Raw genomic sequence first — 18,009 nt, forward strand, 5'->3', positions numbered from 1 at the left:
CTTGGAGTACATGAGCCTCTTGTATGTACCTCACAGTCACCAATGCCTGTCAGGCTTTGTACTAAATCAGGATGGTAGTTACAAGTGTCGCCATGTATTTGAGTAAATGTAGATTCATTCATTAGGTTCACATCACTGCCAGTGTCAATAAGTGATTTTACCATAACATTATTGATCATAACTTCTTTGTAGGGTGCTTGGCTATCATTCTTCTTGTTACATTTTATTTCTAGAGTCTTCTTTATATTTTTGGGACAGTCAGTTGACTTATGTCCAAAGTCATTACAACGGAAGCACTTTATTCCTTTAGAGCAGCCTGAAGATTCATGATCTAGGTCTCCGCAGTTGAAACATCTCTTCTTAGGTAATGGTTTCTTCCATCCAGATGTTGTAGGCTTGGATGTTGTTGATTGATTATAAGCTTTGTTTGACGTTCGACATTTCTTCTTTATTTCAGCATATAAATCAAGTTTTTTCCTAAATTCTTTGATGTTGGAAGCTCCATATAGTATAGTTTTATTCATTTCATTGTCAGGGATGCCATCAATGATGTATTCCATTAGGGCGTCATCTTCAATATTTCCGAGTACTGCTAGTTCTTTGAGTTGCAAAAAATATTGTTGGTAGGTTTCACCTGGTTTCATCTTCCTATTTGATATGGTCTTGTGAATGGCTGCGCTGTTCAGATGTAGTCCAAATTCCTCTTTTAATCCCGTTTTCAAGAGTTCCCATGTAGTCGTACCTGTCAAAGATCTCAGGAACAATTTTGCTGTCCCCTTCAAAAGCCTTTTTGCGTAGATCAGTTTTTCAATGCCCGTCCATTGCATGAGATTAGCGATATCTTCAAAATCCTTTATAAAGGTATCCACGCCGTATGCATCGTCACCAGAAAATGCAGTCATAGATTTTTCTAATTCGCAGAAGGAAATTTGTGGAGCAGGTTCAGCAAAGCATTCTTCGTCTTCTTTAGCACCCTTCCGAGGCATTTTACTATCAATAGAATTCTTTGTAAACGTCTTCACGTGAAATTTGAAATGTGAAAATACCCTCACTTTTTCCCGTGTGCGTAGTCTTTGTTCGCAACTTTTGTACACTGATCACCGATCTTGATGTCTATTTCGATCCCGGACGAACCCCCAAAGTTTTGTGGGATCGCGGTGCACAATGAAATTAGCGAATTTGTTAAATTTTATTTAATCATAAGTTCACAAAAATATACGTCTTTTCTTATTTCGTCTTAATCAATCTGTCACTTATACTTCATGCACCATCTGTCATCTGTCAGGTCGGTGTGGCCAATGGTTACACCTAAATATTCCCACATATATATATATATAATATACTTATATAGATACGATTTATCTACACTCATAAATTATTTTTAATGGCATATGGAGGCACCTTATTTATATACTATATAAATGTACACATATAAAACAGACGATTTTATTTAAAGGACTCAAACCAGAAAAAATAAAACTGGTTCCTTTTTGTTTTATTTATTAATATTTTATTATTTATTCATCAGAATTTCACTCTTCAACTATTGTATAGGTGGAAAAGTAAGTAAGCCGTCGACTGTACCCAAAAAATATCTATAGGGCAGTCATGTGAACGATACGTGTTTTTGCATACGAAATCGCGAGCATAACAAGTTGGGGACGACTTAAAAAATGTATTGTCGAAAGGTTTGCCTAATGGACCCCTACGGCGTAGTAACCCAAAGTTTCTGAGCAGGAACATTTAAATCCAACTAACCTTCCCCTTCGTCCGGCATATTCAAAAAGGAATAAAACGCTTAGCGAACTCCAAACGACTCTCACATACATTTCCCTAAGGACGTCATTAATATTCGTTAAGAATAATAAAGACCACTCATATTCTAGGAGATAATGTGTGGGACTGCGTGTTTTAAGCTGATAAGACTGCGTTACGTTTTGGAATGAGGATCAGCATATTCAAATATACGTAACAGACCTTTATGGCATCAACCTGTTGGTGAAGAGTTTCAATATTTAAATAGGCGAAGAAAAAACGGTACAGTACCATTGACTCCTCTGTGTGTTTACCAATTTTTAAAATTTGATGAACGTGTTTAGGTGTTAACAATAAAAAAAATTATGAATACTGTTTGCCCTATAATTACTAGAATATAATAACAGATAATTTTCTTCTTTGTCGTTATAACAAAGTGGCCATATTCGTTTAGTATCTAATCCTGTATATACTTAAAAAAAATGTCTGTCTGTCTGTAAGCCATCATCCGATTGTGATAAAACTTGGCATAGTTGTTGTCGGCACGCTATAGAAGATTTCTGTTATCGTGCCACACTCCGAACTTAAACATCAACCCGCTGACTTTCTCGCCGGATCTTCTCAGCGGGTTGCGATTCCGATCCGGTAGTAGACTCATTCGCGAAGAACTCATGAGTTGTCACGTTTCGTTTGGAGGCACTCGGGCAACTGTTAGCAAATCCCACCCCTCCTGGCTGAGCCCTTGCTCGTCCACCTGTCCTGGTGAAACTGGAAAGGCTTCAGGGCCAAGTTATCCTTCCTTCACAAAAATAAACGTGCCACACACTTGCGATATTAGAGACGTGTGAGTTCAAGATGTCGACGTTTTTCATAGAATTAGTTATAGTCACAGTGGAGCATGAAAACAAACTTTATTTACTTCATTAATTAGCTGTACCAATTAGCAGTACATGACAAATGTTACCTGAATTATAGGTTACAAATTACGACAGCGCAATCATTGACAAAATCTTGATATTAAAAATAAGAATAATGAAATAAAAATACAATGAAACATTATATGTAAATAAAATCTTAGCTTAAATAACAAAAATTATAAAAACTACACTTAAGTAGAGAAAAATATATAAATAAAACTTGATTACATTTGATCAGATCAATTCTGATTAGGTTTTATTTAGTTGGGAAATATTCCACGTCAGATTTCGTCGGTACGCTGTAAGACAATTAAAAAATACATCTATTTCATGACTTGCAATTTTTTATTTATTGCTTAGATGGTTGGACGAGTTCACAGCCCACCTGGTGTAAAGTGGTTACTGGAGCCCATAGACAATTACAACGTAAAACACCTTGAGATATAAGTTCTAAGATCTCAGTATAGTTACAAGTTATCGCAATAATTTATCGCAATAGAGTAGGTTGGAGCTAACATTGAGACCGCGCTGCCGTGGACTTTGTTGTAGTCCCAAGGGATTCTGCTTAAGGGGGTGCAAACACCCAAATTCGGCGAGCGGGCTTTCTTAAAAACGTTTTATATTTCTTGACAAGTACGTAGCGACTGATATTGTTGTCTGGGTCATGACATTGGGGGTTGGTAGAAATATAAAATTCAATCTTGAACTTGAGTGGTTACGGTTGAATTTTGATTATCGAGCGAACGCTAGTCCTAAGTATTGAAATTTTAATCTTATTAGCTTAAACTATTAGCTTATTAGCTCTAAGTCACTCAATTTTGTTACTGATTTTACTAACTTATAGGTCGACGAAATTTGTGCTCAGAATTGGAAATATTTTGGTTGAAATTGGCGAATTATGACGGTGCCTTGCTAAAAATAACTATTTTAATTCGCTTACATGTCTATCGCTAGGCAAATATTAAGTGAATGTGTAGATATTCCATGTGGACGAAGCGGCGAAAAGCTAGCTAATACGTAAATAATCGTTCAGTGTCTCTCAAAGTTTTGGAAGCCCTGAAATTCTTATTGAAGTATGTTTCCAAATAGTCCTGAGCAGTAAGAAGTGGTTTGGCTGTCTCTGGCTTTAATAACCCAGGCGCGATAATCACCACTGAACATCAAGTAGGCCACCACAGGATGGTTGAATACCAATCAAATTGTGACATCTGGTGATTACAATCGCCTTATCGTTTCCGCCGCTGATTACCCCCAGACTCCTGCTCACCCCGGAGCCAGTTACTCTAGACATGTCCTAACGGATCCATCAGATTCATTAACCTTAGACGCCTTCAGCTATAGCCCTAGGAGCAGACCTAGGGACCCTGGTTACCGTACTCGTCGAACCTAACCACACATCACCCATTTCTTCGCCGAATCTTCCCAAAAAGTTGCGATTCCGATCCGATAGTAGATTCATTGGCGAAGCAGCTGCCTTTGAGTTGTTATGTCTTCTCCGGAGGTGCTCGGGTGGCTATTGACAAAACAAATCCCATCCCTGTTGGTCGAGTCTGTGTGCACCCACCTGTCCTGGTAAAACTGTAAAAGGTCTCAGAGCCATCAATAATCCTTCCTCTCAAAAAAATAATAATATTTGGTGATTGTGGCGGGTAGTCATTATAACTATACAATACAAGATATTTGACAGATGCCTGAATCGCACTTACGACATTTTCAAGATAATCTTGTATATATATGTTGGAGTATTTCCACTTTCGGGTAGCGACATGGTAAGCGGGCGGTCTTCGTATGTCAATAAAACCAGAAATGAACTCAGAGCGTATATTAAGCAGGAGCGCTCCGTCCGACACGGCGGCTCGGTCGCTTCTGAGCTCGAGAGACAACAACGGAGCGTTTTTATAGCAAGGTATCGTGGTGGGACGATGTTGTTTACGATTCTTATCTTGCACGTGTTGTTTTCGATGAATGCTTGCATCTGTTGTTTGTCGTCCCATCTTTATTAGTCATGAACTAATGGCTTATAAAAACACGCGCCGACATATATAAGTTCCGAACAACAACATTCGGGAACCCTCAGACACAGCCCACTGAGTTTCTCGCCGGATCTTCTCAGTGGGTCGCGTTTCCGATCCGGTGGTAGATTCTGCGAAGCACGGCTCTTGCTAGGGTTCGTGTTAGAAACTTCGTCAGGTTTGAGCCCCGTGAGCTCACCTACTAGTTAAGGTTCCGCTGATATAGCCTCTCAAGGCTATCAGCTTAGGTAGGAAAAAAAAACAACATTCGGAGGGGTGTGGTACATTAAAGAATGACCTCACGAGAAGAAAGAAGAGAGAAGAATAAAGAAAAAGGAAGAGAGAAGAGAAGAGTAAAACAACATGCCAAATTCTCTATTCGACCCACACTCAAGAATCGTACCAGCAACCTCATCATCACCCCTGCCTCGTCAGGCAGGGAGTCCAAGCCCGGGCAGAGGGGATTGCCGTGAGGCCCGACCCGTGCCTCCGCAAGGGGACACGAAGACCCGACGTGCCAACATTCAGACCGTCGGTGTACCGAGCAAGCTCATTCACTTGGTGGAAGATTATCACTCCGTCGTTAAGCCTCCAAACTGGTGACCCCGACGTGATCTGAACAGCCTTCTGACACCCCAGATGACCTGTGAGCTTGTCTACTCATCTAGGGCAAGAAACAAGAATCCATGGAAGGAGCCACGGCATATAAATATTGAATTACGTCACTGCTCATATATTTAGAAACAATGAAACATGATTCTACAATGAGGTTTCTAGAATCCTCCTAACGTCTATTTACATGAAGTGCTTATTAATTCGAGTAATAAGTTATTATTTATGCAATCGCGTAACTAAAGAACCTTCGCACTAATGACAAAGTCTTTCCTCAAGAACAATTGTAGTTTTATTACTTGTTAATTAACTTAGATGTGATTTAATGTTACTTAACGTTTGTAAAGAGTTTTCAGGAGATCTTAATAAAATTAAGTAAGTTTTGAGTAGAAGTGCTTATGAACTGCTTTCATACTGTTGGGTCCTTGCGTCCCTTAACGTGGACGCGGATCGGGCCCTAGGAACCACCCCCTCTGCCCGTGTAGATTCTCTATATAAAAAGGCAGGGGTGAGATCACCCCTTTTTAGACAGAGAACCTGTAAGCCTTTTTAGACAGAGAGTTGTAGAGATACAACGCTTTTACTTTAAGAACACTTCCGATAGAAGTGGTCGTTTCTATATCTGTTTTCGCTATTTGATTATAGATGGCGTTACGCGTCTCGAACGTTCCGGATAGGATCATTTGTGTTGATATCCGCTTGTGCTATTTCATGACAGATGGCGTTACTCGTACCAGTATAACAAGTGGTAAGAGGGTGGTGAGTGCTCTGAGTAATATTTCCATATGCTACTGTCTCGTATGGACATTTGGAATTTAATTAATGTAAAATTAAACTCTGAATTTATGATTGATTGTTTTATTTTATGCGACGTGCGTGCGTGCCTGAGTGCAATGGCGAAGTGGTTTTATAATCTATGAAATATCTCTATTGAATATTAGTTTGTTTTTTGAAACACGGATGACACAAACGTCGGCCCGAACAGCTACCAACTTTGTCTTTATGTCGTACCACTCACTATGTGAGTAATGATTTTTATGGGCTTAGATGGCTAGGATCACGGTTTATCCGACATTTTTCACCGTGGGCCCCTTTTTCGGCCCCATTACCTGGGGATAATCAAGACCCACGTACCCCGCGTGCCCCTATGCGCAGAAACGTCATATTTTACTCTGTCATTACAGTACTGGGAGGAAATCAATCGTACACAATATATTGGTTATTCATCAAAATTTATTTTATAGCCTTCAAAGTATGGCTGCTTCAAAAAAGAAACACCCACGCTAATGAATAATCCAATCATCAAAACATTTTAAGCGCCTTTTCCGGAATTGAGTTCAGTTCTCGTCGCGAATTCTCTTTTATGTCTTCTATTGAATGAAAACGTATGCCACGAATTGGTAATTTGTTTTTAGGAAACAGAAAGAAGTCTGTTGGAGCCTGATATATCTGGTATTTTTTGAGTTTTTTGTCCAAAATTCGTTTACAACGATGGCCTTGTGCGAAAGCGCAAATTATCGTGGTGCAAAATCCAAGAATTTTATTTCCACAAATCTGGACTTTTGCGATTTTGCTCTCTTAAACGCCGCATAATGCTCAAATAATTTTCTTTATTTAGATCATTTTACTTTCAGGCTCTTATTCCAAGTGCACAACACCGCGACAGTGAAAGAAAACAGTTAACATGACTTTGGCATTTGGTCGAATGCGGCGTGGTTTCAACTGGAAGGCGCCACTGTGAAGCAGCGCCACACGCCACGCTAAAATAAATAAAAAGGTGTACCAATCTAAGAACTACAAAAAAATGAGTTTGGAACCATAAACCATCCATTCATGATACTTTATTGATTGAACGGCGCCCTGCCACAAAAAAACGTCTTATCTGACAATGGTTATTAGAGCTGACAAATAAAAAAAATGCAACTGCCAACATTGACTAGTGAATTCCAAGCTTCGACTGTATATCGAAATTTAAAATCGTATTACATGAAATCGTTTCGCAGCATTTAGAGACATGACAACAAGACCAAATTCGCATTCGTTAACATTGCGAAGAAGAATACGAATTAAATTTAAATTTCGATTATCTATACTATTTAATTAATATTATAAAGCTGAACAGTTTGTTTACTTCAACGCGCTAATCTCAGGAACTACTGGTCCGATTTGAATAATTCTTTCAGTTTTAGATAGCCCATTTATCGAGTAAGGCTATAGGCTATATAAAATCACGCTAAAACCAAAACAAAAACCAATAAATAATGTTTCAAAATCGCGGTTATTTTTCCCTTTTGAGAGCTTCCGCTGCGTGCGCTGCAGAAACGGTTAAAGTTTTGCTAAAATAATGTATGACAGAATCGTTCCTCTTTAAAAGATCTAAAAAAAAGTCCGCAACAGCATATGTCTATATGTCAAGGTTGGCTCACTATAAGGTTTTTTATGCTAACCAAATTTGTTATAAAATAAAGCATGATTTGTGAACTATTCTACGCGGACGAAGTCGCGGGCAAAAGCTAGTTAATTATTAAAATTAAAATTAGTAATATTCGTTCCTCCTAATATTTATCCAATCATCACCGGGCGTATTAAATTACTTTATTGTTTGCATTCAATCAAAATGTATTTTTAGTCCTTTGTAATAATGGTTAATCGAAATAGAATATACTATAGCAGCTTAAAATATTAACTACAAAAGGGCAATGTACAAAAAGTTTCATCGCCAATAATTACGAAAATTAATCTTGCGGGCTACATCAATTCATGGTGTTCTTTCAACCCATTGAGTTTCTCGTAGGATTTTCTTAGTGGGTCGCGATGCTAATCCGGTGGTAGACTCTGCGAAGCTAGTAAATTCTCTTAGGTTGAGCCCGTGAGCTAACCTGCCCGTCCGCGCGTACCTGGAATAGGCCCTTAGACTACTAGCCAATAGGTAGCAAGGAAAACAACAAGTTTGTTCATTAAACGGCCGTCTGGTGTAGTGGTAAGTGGTCACTACACAAGGGGGTCGCGGGTTCGAATCCCGCCAAGGGAAGATATTTGTATGATAAATATAAAATGTCCTTTCCAGGGTTATGGATGTATATTAAATATATGTATGTGTATAATGAAAATGTTTTTTTATTGCTTATATGGGTGGACGAGCTCACAGCCCACCTGTTGTTAAGCAACACTAGGTGTTAAGTGATTACTGGAGCCCATAGACATCTACAACGTAAATCTAAACGTACTACCCATCTTGAGATATAAGTTCTAAGATCTCAAGTACAACGGCTGCCCCACCTTTCAATCCGAAACGCATTACTGCTTCACGGCAGAAATAGGCAGCGTGGTGGTACCTACCCGCGCGGACACACAGGAGGTCCTACCACCAGTAATCTTACATGTATTTCCGTTATCTGGTACCTGTAGCACAAGTCCTTTACGAACTTAGCACGGGACCAGTTAACGTGGCGTGATTGTTAGTAAATATTTATTTATTATTAAATCTAGTACTCAATAAACTTTCGCGTGCTCTTCATCGACACAATATGATTACTTCAAATCAGTTCCTGCCACAAGAACTTATTTGTTTTCTGATGAACAGCCACTTGGGCTTGGTAAAACTAACAATGGAATTGAAATAAATGAAGCTAAAAATCCATAAGCCGTACTCAGTCGGCGACTTGTATTCAACGACCTTGTTCTTATGTGTCGAGTTTGTACAGTTGTACACGATCGTTTTGTAGCGTTGGTTTTTCCACGGTTTTATGACCATGTCTAAAACATATTATCACTATACAGAGTTTTGTTTTTAATTGATTACTATGGAAAGGTCTGGTCTTAAACGCCACTTTACTGTAAACAGTCAGGTCATCGACCGTGAGTACTCGTGAGCAGTTTGTTAGTATAATTCGGTTAGTTACTAGTTCGTGGTGTACTGCATTGATATAGCTTTATTATTGTGTATTCTGCTTTTACGTATGCTCCAACCGCGTATTTTATCAATAACATCAACATGTTTATTATTTATATTATTTGTTGGAAATAGAAAATAGCTTTAGTTTTTATTAATTTTTTATTGCTATGATTTGTGAATGAGCTCACGGCCCACTTGAGCACACGGAATTTTTTTCTACACGATTGTAGACTTTAGACTTCCATGTAAAAAACACCAATGAAAAGAGACTTCAATGTTATGTCGTAAAGGCATAGGATGCTTATAGTAAACGTGTTCATAATTAGAATCGATTCATTCGTTTTTAATATCTATACTAATATTATAAAGAGGAAAGATTTGTTTGTTTGTTTGTATTGAATAGGCTCCGAAACTACTGAACCGATTTGAAAAATTCTTTCACTGTTTGGAAGCTACACTATTCTCGAGTGACATAGGCTATAATCTTTTTTGAAAAAAAATTGGGATCCTTACTAAAGCTCCAATAATAAAACCCAAGGTGATAACCTATTGATGATAGAATAAAATAATATACTACGACTTTGTAGAACACATTATTAATTACAAAAAGTGTCGCAACAGCATATGTCTAACTGTTATAGTTATGCCGCAATAAGTGTTCTTTTATTTAAAAAAATAAAAGAACGTCAAATATCGTTGAAATTTTTGTTAAAAGCCCGAGCGGAGCCGGAGTGGGCCGCTAGTTCTTAATAAAATATACTCACTAGTAATTGTTGTCATTTTAGAAGTTTTATAGAATTATCAATTTAATAGGAATAGAAATGTAAATTTGAAACTGGTTTAAAACAAGTTCCTCGAATTCACCGTTCATTTTAATTGCCTAAAATGTCGAGAAACAGGTTTTCTCATAGTAGTATATTCGCGTGCTAGGCACGTTATGTTTCCCCTGAAATAAATAGTTCCCTATCAACTACTTGTAGAGTTGTTGTCATTGACTGTGAGACTATGCGAGGGATTTTTAGCCAGTGCGTATGAGGTCTTTCCGAGGTAAGATTGGACTTGATTGCTGTATGAGAACTGATAGGGCTCGAAAAAAACCGTTTTCGAATATACCCATACCTTTTTTTATTTTATTGCTCGGATGGGTGGACGAGCTCACAGCCCGCCTGGTGTTAAGTGGTTACTGGAGCCCATAGACACCTTCAACGTAAATGCGCCACCCACCTTGAGATATAAGTTCTTAGTATAGTTATAATGGCTGCCCCACCCTTCAGAACGAAACGCGTTACTGCTTCACGGCAGAAATAAGCAGGGCGGTGGTACCTACTCGCGCGGACTCACAAGAGGTCCTACCACCAGTAATTACGCAAATTATATTTTTGCGGGTTTAAATTTTATTACACGATGTTGCTTTCCTTCACCGTGGAAGCCAATCATGAACATCTGTTAAGTACGTATTTCATTAGAAAAATTTGTACCTGCCGGCGGGATTCGAACACCGCTACATACGAATGCACCGACGCCTTATCTTTTAGGCCACGACGATTTCAGTGTTTATAATGATTCTTCTAATCTTCTATGTTTTTTAATTCCTATGGGTGGACGAACTAACAGCTTACCTGGTGTTAAGTAGTTACCGGAGCCCATAGACAATCTACAACGTAAATGCCATCACCCACCTTGAGACAAGAGTTGTAAGGGCTCAGTTTTAACAGTACAACGGGTGCCTTACGCTTTAAAACGAAACGTATTACTGCTTCACGACAGAAATAGGCAGGGTGATGGTACCTATCCGTGCGGACTCACAAGACGTCCAAGACCAGACCAGACCAGAAAATAGCGCAAAACTGAAAACGATATTTTAGGCTTGATATTTCAACCACTTCATAGCTAACTCTTCAAAACTGTTTTAGTATTAACAATCGGGTGATCCACAAATTGTAGTACATTAGAACAAAATATACCTCGTCAAAAAGATTTCACAATTCCTGTGTTTTAGTCTTTTTTACTATATATTATATTTTTACTAAATGGGTTTTTTTCATACATACAACACACGTTATTTTGTATATTGTTAAAATATATATCTTTGAGTTATCGGACAAAAAGTTTTTCATAAAGAGTCTTAAGTGAAACGAAAAAGGTTTGTAGCTCCAATGTAGCGTGGTCCTCTTGAATTTCACAATCTGAGTATATAAGTACATATAAGAATGTAGTAAAAAAGAGATATTTATTTCTTAATTTTCTACTTTAAAGTTTTAACTTGAAATGAACCAAAGCGCTTAACAAAATTTGAAATTACTTAAATATCGAATAAGTAAAATCATTATGGAATACAATTAAATGCTAAAATGGGTTGATTGACAGTAATAATAATATTTTTTTATTTTTTTTTTATTGCTTAGATGGATGGACGAGCTCACAGCCCACCTGGTGTTAAGTAGTTACTGGAGCCCATAGACATCTACAACGTAAATGCGCCACCCACTCGAGATATAAGTTCTAAGATCTCAGTATAGTTACAACGGCTACCCCACCCTTCGTACCGAAACGCATTACTGCTTCACGGCGGAAATAGGCGGGGTGGTGGTACCTACCCGTGCGGACTCCCAAGAGGTCCTACCACCAGTGATATAATAATAATTCATGTATTTGTTTATCAGATAATAATAATCCATACATTCAGATACATATTTAAGTGAAAATTAAATTACAAATAGGTACGTATAGAAAAGAAAAGACAATAAACAAAGAATAATATACAAAAACACAAGTGAGCTTTCTTTACTCAGATATAATCTTAATAAATATTATTTATAAGCATTACTTACGAATTCTATCTTATATTTATTTACCTAAGAGGGTATTTATTGTTTTTGTTAGTCCGCAAGCGAACCACAAGTCCGTAATATTAGGATATGAATTGTACTAAAAAACAAAGGTTTTTTGCTTTTTCTTATCTTCGGTTTTCGCGAATCGTATACATGATTAAAGCTATTTTACGATTTAGTCTCTTCGTTTTTATTATCATTAACCGTAAAAGTAGTTTTAATTATGCTCGTTTTTTTGTCTCACTCCTGTTGCCATCTCTCTCTAACCCGCGGTCGTCAATACGAAATAGTGTACGCACTATTCAGATATAGATAATTCGTATACTTTAATCTATATATTAAATACGTGAAGCAAAAACTTTGTATCCCTTTTGTACGAAAATTGCTCGGACGGAGGAGTATGAAATTTTCCACACTTATAGAGAATATAGAGAAGAAGTGCACAATGCTAATATTTTTTTAAAATAATGCATAAAAGATACATTAAATCAATAAAGAAAACATTACACACACTACATACCATGTATTTGACGCACATACGCATGCATACTATTTATTGTCAAACTTTTGTTCTTGACGTCTGTAGTCAAATTGAGAATAGATTAAATATTGTTTGTCTTTGTTAATATTTTTTTATAGTGTAGCCTTGGCGAAATTTGTGATTATAGAAGTATAATATACAATCATAATAGTGTACAAACTTACAATTCCAATTAATTATAGTCGAATTTCGACTACTGCGGGACCTCTAGTTATAGTATATACGTTGACAAAACTGCAGCAAATAACGTGTATTCTTATTTTTTTCGGTCTTTATTTGTCAGTATGTGAACACGTAAAAGTGTATCTTTTGCATATAGCGATCAAGTTTGAAACATTATGATAATTTTACCCTTTCGTAATTGTGTATTGTAATTAAAATTGAATGTAGCAGATTCCATTTTGCAAATGTATTCTTTTCCTTGCACATGCCTCAATAGTTATGTTTTCTCTTCTTTTGCTTAATTGTTTTGTAATTTATGGTTGGGATAAATGTTTGTTATTATTATTACAGGCATGGGGTCTGAACCTCTTACGAAGTGTCTGGGTCTAGGGAGCGCGCGGGTATGTGGGATTTGACGGTCTGTGGATGTTCGGAGCACACCGCGGGCCCAAGGATATTTTAGGCCTTACCCACCAAATGACTCCCCTTGTACTTTCTCATCTGGCGTCCGATCTCCACCCGGAGTTAGAATTCGGTCAGAGTAGGGGGGTTCCCGCGGTCAACACTACAACCACACATGCGGCGCCACCCCGAGGACGCCCGACCGACGGGTCGTCGAGGCGATAGTCGACGACTTTACGTCGGTCATCTCGGTACGGCAGTCCGACAGGCTGCCCCAGGCGGTGCCGCTGGTGTTCTGAACCCTGCTGGACTAGAACCAGCCTGCCAGGTCGGAAAGCGGTACACCGCCAACCGGTTGCTCTTACACAGACGTTAGAGCGCAGGTAGCACGGGAGGGATGAGCTGTCCCTCTCTCGTTCTGCCGTCTCCTTCTGCGAGATGGTGGATTTGCAGAAGTCGAGCATCGCCTTCCAGGATTCGTCCTTGCTGAGCATCGTACCCACGGCCGTCGGCAGCGACAAGTCAGATCCTATTGGCGACACAAGGACTTGGCGTTGCCCCAGCCATGCAGGGCAATGTGTGAGCGTGTGTTCGACCGTATCCAATGAGTATTATCCCTAACAAACGTCTATTTTTATAAATTATCATCTCTTAATAATATTTATCCAATTTTGCTGATGCCAATGTTAGTAGAGGATGAACGATCAGAAATAGCCGACAATAGCGAAATTTCGTGCAGTCTTCTTGCTTGAATTTAGTACAAAATGTGTATGCGAAGTAAGCCGTAACTTACAACGCATATTAAAAACATGTAATACATTTCAATAGTATAAGAGCTGTGGCTAAGATAAAAAGTATCCTAGCAACCGAAGCGCCAGTTGACCAGAACATTTTCGATATTCCAGCGACGATAAGACTGTCTGAATAACTAATGAAGTGTGATTTTAAATTTGAAAGGCTTACCTTCTGGATCTGTTTTCTGATGATTTTTGGGAAGCCCCATGTAGCCAAAACGATGGACACGACGAGAAATGCAACGGAGACCGAAAATATTGTCTTTGTATATTTAGCCAGCATTGTTTTCTGTTTTTTTGTTCGCACAACACAAATTCGACTTCAGTAAAAAAATATTACTTGGAAACTAAACGGTTATATTTATTGAAAAAAAAAAAAAATAACACAGGCACTAACACAATAATGAAACTACAGAAAACTAAATTCTTGGATAAAATAATAATTTAAATCAACAAATTAATTAAAATGAACAAATAATATTACAGTAATAATGACAAGGCTATGTCAAGACACACAGAACCGCCATAGCTGATCGCGTGTTGGCGATTAATTATTTGTTATACGCTCGCAACAGCTTTTCTCATATGTTTAAGTAGTAACACAATAGAGTTGGTTGACAAAAACCTGTTGATCCTTTAAGCACGATGTTTTTTCCTTTTACTAGTAGTAATACGACATTTAAATGTTTTTGTGAATGCTTAACCGGTACCACATAATATCTTGGATTTAACTGAGTATTCGGGTTTGGGGTCTTCTTATTCTTTTTTGCCTTTCGCGGTTGAGACGATGGGCCCTTGGGGCCCTGAAGCAAAGAAATTTTTAACAGAAAGCTCCAAACGCTCGAAGGAGATTACACATGATGCTAAGGCTGGCTGGTACTTTGCACAGAGAGCGAGTCTGGCTGGTCCAACGAGGCAACTTAGCCAGTATCTTGGGGACTGTGCCTCCTTCAAGCGCATTGGAAGATCTGTTCTACTGTGTGAGTTGATTTATGTTAAATTATTTTGATTTGACTTTTTGTTAATAATAAAATCTTTATTTCACTGAGATATAAAAAAATATATACAGTCAAAACCGTTTACTGCGACATCGTTTAATACAACATGCCGGTTATAATAACCTAGAACAAAGGTCCCGGCTGAATGCCATATGACCGCCTTATTAAAAATATTGCTTTCTACGACATTGGTAATAACGACATACCTCATAAAACGACCACATTTAACTAATATTTCGGAGAATTAGATCTGTTAAAACGACCGGCTAAGCTGTATTGTAAACAATTTGAATAGGCATCCACATTTGTCTTCGATGGCTTTTAAAATCAGGAAAGAAAACAATAGGATTTAGTTTAGTGTAGGGTCTTTTCTAATTCTTAGAAACAAAACACGTGCATGCGGTAGTCAAAGCCCGCTTCTTCATATCTCTTCAGTTAGTTTGTTACTTATCTATACACAAGACGCACCAAAACTTTGTGGAGTTATTCGTGAAACTTTCAAAATATCGCAAAGAAAAAGAAAACAAATTAATATTGAAGAAAAATCGCGTATTATGTAAATATATTTTTCCAATAATTCCCTATCGATTTGTTTGTACTTGCACGATACACATTAAGCATCACCGGTTGTTACGACTATCGGTTTTTACGACTGAATATGAGCAGTCCCTTCGATGTCGTTATAACAGATTTTGACTGTATTACTCTTACTGATGGTAGGACGTCTTGTGAGTCCGCATGGGTAGGTACCACCACCGTGCCTATTTCTGTCGTGAAGCAGTAATGCGTTTCGGTTTGAAGGCCACCGTTGACAAGGGCGGTGTTAGGAACGAAGGTGCATTGCTTATCAATATTGTTCCTAAATCTCGTTTTAAAGAAGACACGACTTAGTACTCCGGACCTTTGGACGAATAGTTCATTCCAGAGCCGTAGTGTACACTTAAGGGATGACGAATGAAAGTAAAACCGGTGAATTCTGATTTGGATGCAGATGGTTGGGTAGGGGTCTTTTAAATCCCGTTTTAGGCAGACGAGCCTAAATACAGCCCTTCGGATGGTAAGTAGCCGCGTTATTCATGGACGTCAGCAAGACCAAAATTGTAGAAAGAAGATGAGTGTGTGATATATTCACTAGAGCACGTTGAAAAGCCGTTAGGCGAACCGATTTGTAGGGTAGGGGCAGGACAAAGATCGATAAGGGCTCAAATAAAAAAAATGTGGGTTTGATTTTTTATGACAACTCATTGATCTTATATCTTGGCCGTCTCTCTATATAATTTGGACTCGGTCACTATCGCATAACTCCATTAAATTGTTTAGGCCCTAAATGATCCAAGGATGAGAAACACACGAGGGCCCACCAATCATTTTTAAAATTCAATTTATTTTATCGACTTTCTCCCATCAATTCGTTTTTCTGTTCTTTTCTTGTTTGTTTTGATCTTGCATTGAAATTTGTATATGAAATATTTACTTTTTTTTAGTTTCATTTTTTTTTCTAATATTTATTATAAATAAAGTTTCGTAAATTATTAATTAGAGATAATCTATGAGTGGTCCGCCAAAAAAAAATTATATTTAAATTGGTCCATTGATTAAAAAGGTTGCCCACTCCTTTTTTTATTTTTTTTATTGCTTAGTTGGGTGGACGAGCTCACAGCCCACCTGGTGTTAAGTGGTTACTGGAGCCCATAGACATCCACACCGTAAATGCGCCACCCACCTTGAGATATAAGTTCTAAGGTCTCATACATAGGTTACATACTACAGATTTAACAGATTTACTTCTAAAATACAAATCCCACGTTCGTTTATAGCACTAGCCAGTGCAAGGCATTAATTACATTACAATTTCCTCAACTTATCGACCTTGTGATCGGCTTTTTTGTTCAAAGCCACATTATATTCATAATTGAAATCGCAAGCTATGAAATAAATTCGCACGTCCGCTTCTAAACAATGAGAAATCATTAAAAGTTTTCTTGAAGAGCATTTTGTTTCATAACACCAATAATTAATGGTGAAAACGAAATTAAATACGTATTATGTACGTACGGTATTTTAATAAATATTTATTAAAATACCACCACACACCTTGATATTATAAGTTCTAAGATCTCAAACATAGGTTAGATACTACAGATTTAACAGATTTACTTACTACTACTACATATGTAAGGAGTCTATTTTGTTTTTATTGCACTAGATCAAAGATGAGCAACACGCGGCCCGCCAAGTATTTCTAAAATTTAATTTATTTTATCGATTTTCTCGTTTCTGTTCTTTTCTCGTTTTATTTTTATCTCTCATTAAAATTTGTATATGAAATCTTAACTTTTTTTAGTTTTATACTTTTTCATTCTAATATTTATCTTTACTAATATTGTAAAGCTGAAGAGTTTGTTTGTTTGCACGCGCTAATCTGAGGAACTACTGATCCTCTCCTCTCTTGTTAAGTCGGTTAAAAAACATAAATAGCTCCTTAAAATTCTATTATTCAACAATATTTTCACTGTCTACGTAAATGAAGAGGCGGGTAAAGTTTAGCGTTGTGCCAAGGTAACTATTCCACGAGGACGAAGTCGCGGGCAGAAGCTAGTTATAAATAAAGTTTCGTAAATTATTATTAGTAAGAGTTAATCTATGTGGGGCCCGTCAAAAGAAAACTTAAATTGGCCCATTGATTAAAAAGGTTGCTCACTCCTGCACTATTCACGACCGCAATCCGTGTTAAGTAAATAAGAGCCCTTAAAAATTCAAAAAATCCACAACGATACGTGAGGTCGAAGTCAAGTGCATTGGAAAATGAGTGTTTAGCTCTTCGAATCGGAATAAATTGGTGCCTTCTGTTAAAATTACGGTGGCTGACTGCCTCAGTTTTGGATTAAGGTGAAAATTTTCGTTATATTAAAACTAAATTAAAAGTATGCGTGCCTTATTTTATTGCGGACTAGCAGCCCGCTCCGGCTCCGCTTGGGTCTTTAACAAAAATTACAACGATATTTGACGTTGTTTTCTTTTTTTAAATAAAAGAACACTTATTGTGGTATAACTATAATAGTTAGACATATGCTATTGCGACACTTTTGT

At 37.6% G+C, this 18,009-nt stretch overlaps 1 protein-coding gene across 43 annotated transcripts in view; it reads right to left on the reverse strand.

Moving 5' to 3' along the window:
• The window catches only part of LOC101746805 (sensory neuron membrane protein 2), a 53,599-nt gene that overhangs the window by 34,757 nt on the left and 833 nt on the right, over positions 1–18,009 (reverse strand). For 9 of the 43 annotated variants that reach the window (XM_062671668.1, XM_038014828.2, XM_062671684.1 and 6 more), the window contains exon 2: positions 14,091–14,268. In XM_062671668.1, coding sequence (XP_062527652.1) covers positions 14,091–14,204 — 114 coding nt within the window. In that variant the 5' untranslated portion in view covers positions 14,205–14,268. Of the gene's footprint in view, positions 1–14,090; positions 14,889–18,009 lie in introns of those variants that run through there. The other 34 variants (XM_062671696.1, XM_062671683.1, XM_062671674.1 and 31 more) reach the window with 12 other exon arrangements.

This window comes from Bombyx mori, chromosome 13, assembly GCF_030269925.1.
Source record: "Bombyx mori chromosome 13, ASM3026992v2".
Lineage (NCBI taxonomy): Eukaryota > Metazoa > Arthropoda > Insecta > Lepidoptera > Bombycidae > Bombyx > Bombyx mori.